The following is a 10,070-nucleotide window of genomic DNA, read 5'->3' on the forward strand; positions in this document are numbered from 1 at the left end:
GTAGAGAGTTTTAGTCTGTGGTGTAGAGAGTTTTAGTCTGTGGTGTAGAGAGTTTTAGTCTGTGGTGTAGAGAGTTTTAGTCTGTGGTGTAGAGAGTTTTAGTCTGTGGTGTAGTAATTTTTATTCTGTGGTGTAGAGAGTTTTAGTCTGTGGTGTAGAGAGTTTTAGTCTGTGGTGTAGAGAGTTTTAGTCCTCTGTGGTGTAGAGAGTTTTAGTCTGTGGTGTAGAGAGTTTTAGTCTGTGGTGTAGAGAGTTTTAGTCTGTGGTGTAGAGAGTTTTAGTCCGTGGTGTAGAGAGTTTTAGTCTGTGGTGTAGAGAGTTTTAGTCTGTGGTGTAGAGAGTTTTAGTCTGTGGTGTAGAGAGTTTTAGTCTGTGGTGTAGAGAGTTTTAGTCTGTGGTGTAGAGAGTTTTAGTCTGTGGTGTAGAGAGTTTTAGTCCGTGGTGTAGAGAGTTTTAGTCTGTGGTGTAGAGAGTTTTAGTCTGTGGTGTAGAGTTTTATTCCGCTGTGGTGTAGAGAGTTTTAGTCTGTGGTGTAGAGAGTTTTAGTCTGTGGTGTAGAGAGTTTTAGTCTGTGGTGTAGAGAGTTTTAGTCTGTGGTTTAGAGAGTTTTAGTCCTCTGTGGTGTAGAGAGTTTTAGTCCGCTGTGGTGTAGAGAGTTTTAGTCTGTGGTGTAGAGAGTTTTAGTCTGTGGTGTAGAGAGTTTTAGTCTGTGGTGTAGAGAGTTTTAGTCTGTGGTGTAGAGAGTTTTAGTCCGCTGTGGTGTAGAGAGTTTTAGTCTGTGGTGTAGAGAGTTTTAGTCTGTGGTGTAGAGAGTTTTAGTCTGTGGTGTAGAGAGTTTTAGTCTGTGGTGTAGAGAGTTTTAGTCTGTGGCGTAGAGAGTTTTAGTCTGTGGTGTAGAGAGTTTTAGTCTGTGGTGTAGAGAGTTTTAGTCTGTGGTGTAGAGAGTTTTAGTCTGTGGTGTAGAGAGTTTTAGTCTGTGGTGTAGAGAGTTTTAGTCTGTGGTGTAGTAATTTTTATTCTGTGGTGTAGAGAGTTTTAGTCCGCTGTGGTGTAGAGAGTTTTAGTCTGTGGTGTAGAGAGTTTTAGTTTGTGGTGTAGAGAGTTTTAGTCTGTGGTGTAGAGAGTTTTAGTCTGTGGTGTAGAGAGTTTTAGTCTGTGGTGTAGAGAGTTTTAGTCCGCTGTGGTGTAGAGAGTTTTAGTCTGTGGTGTACAGAGTTTTAGTCTGTGGTGTAGAGAGTTTTATTCCGCTGTGGTGTAGAGAGTTTTAGTCTGTGGTGTAGAGAGTTTTAGTCTGTGGTGTAGAGAGTTTTAGTCTGTGGTGTAGTGAGTTTTAGTCTGTGGTGTAGAGAGTTTTAGTCTGTGGTGTAGAGAGTTTTAGTCTGTGGTGTAGAGAGTTTTAGTCTGTGGTGTAGAGAGTTTTAGTCTGTGGTGTAGAGAGTTTTAGTCTGTGGTGTAGAGAGTTTTAGTCTGTGGTGTAGAGAGTTTTAGTCTGTGGTGTAGAGAGTTTTAGTCTGTGGTGTAGAGAGTTTTAGTCCGCTGTGGTGTAGAGAGTTTTAGTCTGTGGTGTAGAGAGTTTTAGTCCACGTTGGTTTAGAGAGTTTTAGTCTGTGGTGTAGAGAGTTTTAGTCCGCTGTGGTGTAGAGAGTTTTAATCTGTGGTGTAGAGAGTTTTAGTCTGTGGTGTAGAGAGTTTTAGTCTGTGGTGTAGAGAGTTTTAGTCTGTGGTGTAGAGAGTTTTAGTCTGTGGTGTAGAGAGTTTTAGTCTGTGGTGTAGAGAGTTTTAGTCCGCTGTGGTGTAGAGAGTTTTAGTCTGTGGTGTAGAGAGTTTTAGTCCACGTTGGTTTAGAGAGTTTTAGTCTGTGGTGTAGAGAGTTTTAGTCCGCTGTGGTGTAGAGAGTTTTAGTCTGTGGTGTAGAGAGTTTTAGTCTGTGGTGTAGAGAGTTTTAGTCCGCTGTGGTGTAGAGAGTTTTAGTCTGTGGTGTAGAGAGTTTTAGTCTGTGGTGTAGAGAGTTTTAGTCCGTGGTGTAGTGAGTTTTAGTCTGTGGTGTAGAGAGTTTTAGTCTGTGGTGTAGAGAGTTTTAGTCCGCTGTGGTGTAGAGAGTTTTAGTCCGCTGTGGTGTAGAGAGTTTTAGTCCGCTGTGGTGTAGAGAGTTTTAGTCCGCTGTGGTGTAGAGAGTTTTAGTCTGTGGTGTAGAGAATTTTAGTCTGTGGTGTAGAGAGTTTTAGTCTGTGGTGTAGAGAGTTTTAGTCCGCTGTGGTGTAGAGAGTTTTAGTCCGCTGTGGTGTAGAGAGTTTTAGTCCGCTGTGGTGTAGAGAGTTTTAGTCTGTGGTGTAGAGAGTTTTAGTCTGTGGTGTAGAGAGTTTTAGTCTGTGGTGTAGAGAGTTTTAGTCAGTGGTGTATTGAGTTTTAGTCTGTGGTGTAGAGAGTTTTAGTCTGTGGTGTAGAGAGTTTTAGTCTGTTCTGGTGTAGAGAGTTTTAGTCTGTGGTGTATTGAGTTTTAGTCGGTGGTGTAGAGAGTTTTATTCCGCTGTGGTGTAGAGAGTTTTAGTCTGTGGTGTAGAGAGTTTTAGTCCGCTGTGGTGTAGAGAGTTTTAGTCTGTGGTGTAGAGAGTTTTAGTCTGTGGTGTAGAGAGTTTTAGTCTGTGGTGTAGAGAGTTTTATTCCGCTGTGGTGTAGAGAGTTTTAGTCTGTGGTGTAGAGAGTTTTAGTCTGTGCTGTAGAGAGTTTTAGTCCGCTGTGGTGTAGAAAGTTTTAGTCTGTGGTGTAGAGAGTTTTAGTCTGTGGTGTAGAGAGTTTTAGTCTGTGGTGTAGAGAGTTTTATTCCGCTGTGGTGTAGAGAGTTTTAGTCTGTGGTGTAGAGAGTTTTAGTCTGTGGTGTAGAGAGTTTTAGTCTGTGGTGTAGAGAGTTTTATTCCGCTGTGGTGTAAAGAGTTTTAGTCTGTGGTGTAGAGAGTTTTATTCCGCTGTGGTGTAGAGAGTTTTAGTCTGTGGTGTAGAGAGTTTTAGTCTGTGGTGTAGAGAGTTTTAGTCTGTGGTGTAGTGAGTTTTAGTCTGTGGTGTAGTGAGTTTTAGTCTGTGGTGTAGAGAGTTTTAGTCTGTGGTGTAGAGTTTTAGTCTGTGGTGTAGAGAGTTTTAGTCTGTGGTGTAGAGAGTTTTAGTCTGTGGTGTAGAGAGTTTTAGTCTGTGGTGTAGAGAGTTTTAGTCTGTGGTGTAGAGAGTTTTAGTCCTCTGTGGTGTAGAGAGTTTTAGTCCGCTGTGGTGTAGAGAGTTTTAGTCCGCTGTGGTGTAGAGAGTTTTAGTCCGCTGTGGTGTAGAGAGTTTTAGTCTGTGGTGTAGAGAGTTTTAGTCTGTGGTGTAGAGAGTTTTAGTCTGTGGTGTAGTGAGTTTTAGTCCGCTGTGGTGTAGAGAGTTTTAGTCTGTGGTGTAGACAGTTTTAGTCCGCTGTGGTGTAGAGAGTTTTAGTCTGTGGTGTAGTGAGTTTTAGTCCGCTGTGGTGTAGAGAGTTTTAGTCTGTGGTGTATTGAGTTTTAGTCCGCTGTGGTGTAGAGAGTTTTAGTCTGTGGTGTAGTGAGTTTTAGTCCGCTGTGGTGTAGAGAGTTTTAGTCTGCTGTGGTGTAGAGAGTTTTAGTCCGCTGTGGTGTAGAGAGTTTTAGTCTGTGGTGTATTGAGTTTTAGTCTGTGGTGTAGAGAGTTTTAGTCTGTGTTGTAGAGAGTTTTAGTCTGTGGTGTAGAGAGTTTTAGTCTGTGGTGTAGAGAGTTTTAGTCTGTGGTGTAGAGAGTTTTAGTCCGCTGTGGTGTAGAGAGTTTTAGTCTGTGGTGTAGAGAGTTTTAGTCTGTGGTGTAGAGAGTTTTAGTCCGCTGTAGTGTAGAGAGTTTTAGTCCGCTGTGGTGTAGAGAGTTTTAGTCTGTGGTGTAGAGAGTTTTAGTCTGTGGTGTAGTGAGTTTTAGTCCGCTGTGGTGTAGAGAGTTTTAGTCTGTGGTGTAGACAGTTTTAGTCCGCTGTGGTGTAGAGAGTTTTAGTCTGTGGTGTAGTGAGTTTTAGTCCGCTGTGGTGTAGAGAGTTTAAGTCTGTGGTGTAGTGAGTTTTAGTCCGCTGTGGTGTAGAGAGTTTTAGTCTGCTGTGGTGTAGAGAGTTTTAGTCCGCTGTTGTGTAGAGAGTTTTAGTCTGTGGTGTATTGAGTTTTAGTCTGTGGTGTAGAGAGTTTTATTCCGCTGTGGTGTAGAGAGTTTTAGTCTGTGGTGTAGAGAGTTTTAGTCTGTGGTGTAGAGAGTTTTAGTCTGTGGTGTAGAGAGTTTTAGTCTGTGGTGTAGAGAGTTTTAGTCTGTGGTGTAGAGAGTTTTAGTCTGTGGTGTAGAGAGTTTTAGTCTGTGGTGTAGAGAGTTTTAGTCTGTGGTGTAGAGAGTTTTAGTCCGCTGTGGTGTAGAGAGTTTTAGTCTGTGGTGTAGAGAGTTTTAGTCTGTGGTGTAGAGAGTTTTAGTCTGTGGTGTAGAGAGTTTTAGTCTGTGGTGTAGAGAGTTTTATTCCGCTGTGGTGTAGAGAGTTTTAGTCTGTGGTGTAGAGAGTTTTAGTCTGTGGTGTAGAGAGTTTTAGTCTGTGGTGTAGAGAGTTTTAGTCTGTGGTGTAGAGAGTTTTATTCCGCTGTGGTGTAGAGAGTTTTAGTCTGTGGTGTAGAGAGTTTTAGTCTGTGGTGTAGAGAGTTTTAGTCTGTGGTGTAGAGAGTTTTAGTCTGTGGTGTAGAGAGTTTTAGTCTGTGGTGTAGAGAGTTTTAGTCTGTGGTGTAGAGAGTTTTAGTCTGTGGTGTAGAGAGTTTTAGTCTGTGGTGTAGAGAGTTTTAGTCTGTGGTGTAGAGAGTTTTAGTCCTCTGTGGTGTAGAGAGTTTTAGTCTGTGGTGTAGAGAGTTTTAGTCCGCTGTGGTGTAGAGAGTTTTAGTCCGCTGTGGTGTAGAGAGTTTTAGTCTGTGGTGTAGAGAGTTTTAGTCTGTGGTGTAGTGAGTTTTAGTCCGCTGTGGTGTAGACAGTTTTAGTCCGCTGTGGTGTAGAGAGTTTTAGTCTGTAGTGTAGAGAGTTTTAGTCTGTGGTGTAGAGAGTTTTAGTCTGTGGTGTAGTGAGTTTTAGTCCGCTGTGGTGTAGAGAGTTTTAGTCTGCTGTGGTGTAGAGAGTTTTAGTCCGCTGTGGTGTAGAGAGTTTTAGTCTGTGGTGTAGAGAGTTTTAGTCTGTGGTGTAGAGAGTTTTAGTCTGTGGTGTAGAGAGTTTTAGTCTGTGGTGTAGAGAGTTTTAGTCTGTGGTGTAGATAGTTTTATTCCGCTGTGGTGTAGAGAGTTTTAGTCTGTGGTGTAGAGTTTTATTCCGCTGTGGTGTAGAGAGTTTTAGTCTGTGGTGTAGAGAGTTTTAGTCTGTGGTGTAGAGAGTTTTAGTTTGTGGTGTAGAGAGTTTTAGTCTGTGGTGTAGAGAGTTTTAGTCTGTGGTGTAGAGAGTTTTAGTCTGTGGTGTAGAGAGTTTTAGTCTGTGGTGTAGAGAGTTTTAGTCTGTGGTGTAGAGAGTTTTAGTCTGTGGTGTAGAGAGTTTTATTCAGTAGCCGGCGGTGAGCAGACCTACACAGCGCAAGTCTAGGTTGGTGTGCTGACACAGAGTGGTTGGAATCATGACTTTTATACAGTAAGTTCAAAGCACAAAAGGCAGGAATAAATAAGTCAAGTGAGAGACAAAAACAATTTACAGTCAGATGTGATCTGTGGCCAAATGCCGTTATCGGGCATTTGGCATGACTGTCACTGAGGGCCAAATCCACAAAAGGATTGCGCGGCTTTTGCGGCCGCTAAACCGGTGCAAATGAGACAAAAAGAGAGCGTCTAATTCACAAAGCACCCGCAAAGGGCGAATTGCACCACAAACTGCGCTGCCAAGCAAATAGTGTCATGGTGCGCCTGTGCCATTTGCATGCATGTAAATTAGGTAATATTCATACATTCGGCGCAAAATTGCGCCCTTTCTATGCAAATAAGCCTCATTGCAAAAACCGTCTAATTCACAAAGGCCAGCGCTATTTGCCACACGCAAAAATAGTGGAGCAAATACCGTCTTTTGGAAGCGCCTACGCCGTAATCTCTGCGTCGATTTAACGCAGAACCATAATCAGAGCCGGATTAAATAAATGGACTACACTAGGCAGACTGTGATTTTTGGGCCCCCCTCCATCGATGTTATTTATGAAATCTTAAACTTACCAAAGTTACTAATAAAACTTTCACAAAATCAAAATTCACATTTTACATAGCATAGTCATAGTCAAGTTGGTTCTTTGTATTCCAAAATAAGTCATGTGTTGTATATTAAACAGTCTATCAGACTATTTTTAGATTTTTATTATACGTTATTACAACGCTCTATTAAATGCTATTAAATTATCCTTATCTTATCGATTGTGAGCATTTTGCAGAAAATCTTAATTAAATGTGTTGATTAAATTGAATAGTTAAATAAGAAGTCAAATCTACAAAGACCAATAAAATTTGCAGTAAGACAAAGTGTGCTGTAGTATGTATGTCTGTATGTGTATATGTATGTATGTGTATGCGTATGCAGAGCCGTCTGGGAGATTTGCGAGGCCCTGTGTGAAATGGCCAGGGGGGCCCTCGCGCGCTCGCTACGCTCACGCGCGCAAAATCTTTGGGTTTTTCAGGTCGGATCAGGTGTCTATATGCGCAATTTTAACTCTCCAATTAGCAAAATACTGTATACCTTCCCCTGCCTCATCATCATCTCGACTGCCTCGACACGGGCCCCCACGGCTGCTTGAGACCCGGTCAGATCGGTGATTTTTGTAACAAATTTATCAAATGAGCCTTTCAGAGAGGCATTAAACTCTTCCATTTTCTTTTGTTTTTTTCTTTTTTCATCCCCTGATGGAAATTTCCTGAATCTGTCTCGTTCTCTCGACATTGTGTGACAGTTTGTTCCAACTCCACCGTCTGGATCAGAGCAGCTTGTGTCTGCGCTTGGTCTGATCAGTTGTATTGAACAACAGACACGCGTCATCATTGCACATATATTTATTGATACATACATTGACACAGACTAGTACATATTTAAGTCTGTAATGGAACGTGACTGTTGATATTTATAAGGGGAAAAAGGAAAAAAAACACAAAAAAAAACGGGGAAAAAAAAAAATTGGGGAAAAAAAAAAAACGGCCCATAGCGCCAGGCCCCTTAGGGCGCAAGGCCCCGTGTGGTCGCACGGTTCGCACACCCCTTGCGGCCCTGTGCGTATGTATGCGTATATATATATGTATGTATACTAAATATAGTAATAATGCACATATATATATGCCTTAGGTTTTTACCGGCATGTTATCAACCATTAATATGTGTGCAGACAAAAAAAAAAAAAAAAAATTTTTTTGTCCCTCTGTCTGGGCCCCCCCTGTCAATCGGGCCCTAGGCACATGCCTAGTTTGCCTTTGCGTTAATCCGGCTCTGACCGTAATTCAGGCTTCACTCCCCCTCTGTCTCTGTTTCTCTCTCTCTTCAATATCATTCAAGCCTGTGTGATAATGAATGATATTAAGGGTGAAATCTACAGTCAGACATGACTGTCAGATCAAGTGGGGTTGTGGAATTATCTATTTAAAAGATTTAAAAGATATTAAGATTTAAAAATAAAAATAACAGGACGGAGCTCAGGATTCATCCATACAGTAAGGGGCTGCTTTATTACAAACAATTCCACCATATAAACATATAAATCTAATGTGTGTGTTTAACAGCTGACCTGTAGGTGTGTGTAGCAAAACACAGAACATGAATTACCGTCAGATCCTGATCTGTTCTGATCCGGTTTTAATGAAGTTACTGCAAAACTTTATGGGCGTGTTTGCGCCGGTATATCATTAGAGCAAAATCTTTTGTGAATAGGACCTTAAAGCGGGGCAAATTGCGGGCGCAATCTATTCTTTGTGGATTTGGCCCTAAGTTGTAAATTACCCCATAGGGCGTTCTCGTGGTTCAAGTCTGTGTTGAAGCGAATTCCAAGGTGTGGCCACTGCAGGGGGTAGGGAGCTGGAGTTTCACGTCAACCACGGTGTCACAATGCCTCATCACCAGTCTGCTCTTTACACGTTCACCAGTCTGCTCTTTACACTTTCACCAGTCTGCTCTTTACACTTTCACCAGTCTGCTCTTTACACTTTCACCAGTCTGCTCTTTACACTTTCACCAGTCTGCTCTTTCACACGTTCACCACTCTGCTCTTTCACACGTTCACCAGTCTGCTCTTTCACACGTTCACCAGTCGGCCGCCCAGAAGACCCTGGACTCGGACTCTCTGATGTCTCCAGACCTCTCGCCGATGGAGCTGCCATTGGACGGCGTGGACGAGGGGAGGCGGAGCCTCGCCCTGATGGCCGACGTGGAGGCGAACCTGTCGGAGGAGAAGCTGCTGCAGGTGGAGCTGACGGACGGGGGGAAGGTACGGAACCGAGTCTCTGAGTTTCAGCCTGTGTTCCTGTTACTGGAGTAAAACCACCATGGACCCCCCCCCAGGTCTTGCACCCGTTCCTGGCCCGGTCCTTCTCCACCCGGACGCGGCGGAGCAGCCAGGTCTCCTCCATCTTCAACTTCCGTCTGCGGAGCCGCGGCTCGGAGGCAGAAATGGCCGACGACGAGTTCTCCGCCCCCGGCGACGTGGCGGAGGGCGTGGGCGGCCGCACCTACAGCGGCGGCACCTTCGGCGGCGTCCTGCCCCAACCGTGGCCGCGGCGGCGCCTCAGCACCTACAGCACGGCCAGCCGGAGCTCCCAGGTCAGCGGCACTTACAATTGCACAGATTTTGTACATGATGACTCGGTAACAGCGATAAATGTGTGTATGTATGAACTATGATCTTTTAAATTGTATTGGGGACCCCAGGAAGAATAGCTGATGTCGTGACAAAACGTTAGCATATAACTTCAGTCTAAATCTCGTGTTCTTTCATTTAAAAAAAATGATCTTAAAAAAAAAGTCAAAATGTCGACTTTATTCACGAAATTTCAACTTTATTCTTGAAATTGTATTTCAACATGAATTAAAAGACCCGGTCAGGTGACCTTGTTTTACTTAGGATACCCATTAGCAACAGCATTAGCTAGTCTTCCTGGGGTCCCACATACACACAACACACAAATGAACACTTAATACATAACAGACATACATTATACATGACAAACAAAACAATAATAGACACAACTCCCTTAGTCACAAACAACACAGAGGATAAAACTAAATCACCATCACTCTCAGACATAAATACATAGAAATGAAATCAAATAAAACACCTTCATAAACAATACCTGCTGAAATGACCTTATCTTAGAATTCTTGACCACTTTTCACCTTTATTGTGAAAGGGTTTACACTTCCTGTAATTCTATTCAACCTTCATTCTGTTCCTTCCAAATGTCAAATCATCATTCACTAAAAAGATATTGTTTCAACTGAAACTTAAACCAATCTTTAGTGAGATCAGACACCGACCTCTATCTGTTTCCAGGTGTTTTATCCGTCTGTCCGTCTGTTTCCAGGTGTTTTATCCGTCTGTCTGTCTGTCCGTCTGTTTCCAGGTGTTTTATCCATCTGTCTGTCCGTCTGTTTCCAGGTGTTTTATCCGTCTGTCTGTCCGTCTGTTTCCAGGTGTTTTATCCATCTGTCCGTCCGTTTCCAGGTGTTTTATCCGTCCGTCCGTCTGTTTCCAGGTGTTTTATCCGTCCGTCCGTCTGTCTCGAGGTGTTTTATCCGTCCGTCCGTCTGTTTCCAGGTGTTTTATCCGTCTGTCCGTCCGTTTCCAGGTGTTTTATCCGTCCGTCCGTCTGTTTCCAGGTGTTTTATCCGTCCGTCCGTCTGTCTCGAGGTGTTTTATCCGTCCGTCCGTCTGTTTCCAGGTGTTTTATCCGTCCGTCCGTCTGTTTCCAGGTGTTTTATCCGTCTGTCCGTCCGTCTGTTTCCAGGTGTTTTATCCATCTGTCCGTCTGTTTCCAGGTGTTTTATCCATCTGTCCGTCTGTTTCCAGGTGTTTTATCCATCTGTCCGTCTGT

General features: G+C 43.2%; 1 protein-coding gene across 1 annotated transcript in view; it reads left to right on the top strand.

The window, feature by feature from the left end:
* Positions 1-10,070, top strand: part of LOC133422981 (sodium channel protein type 3 subunit alpha-like) — a gene marked incomplete at its 3' end in the record, with an annotated part of 137,844 nt that overhangs the window by 62,383 nt on the left and 65,391 nt on the right. Inside the window, exons 11-12 of the mRNA XM_061713053.1 lie at positions 8,291-8,467; positions 8,542-8,799. Coding sequence (XP_061569037.1) covers positions 8,291-8,467; positions 8,542-8,799 — 435 coding nt within the window. The remainder of the gene's footprint in view (positions 1-8,290; positions 8,468-8,541; positions 8,800-10,070) is intronic.

The sequence above is a fragment of the Cololabis saira genome, chromosome 22 (genome assembly GCF_033807715.1).
Source record: "Cololabis saira isolate AMF1-May2022 chromosome 22, fColSai1.1, whole genome shotgun sequence".
Lineage (NCBI taxonomy): Eukaryota > Metazoa > Chordata > Actinopteri > Beloniformes > Belonidae > Cololabis > Cololabis saira.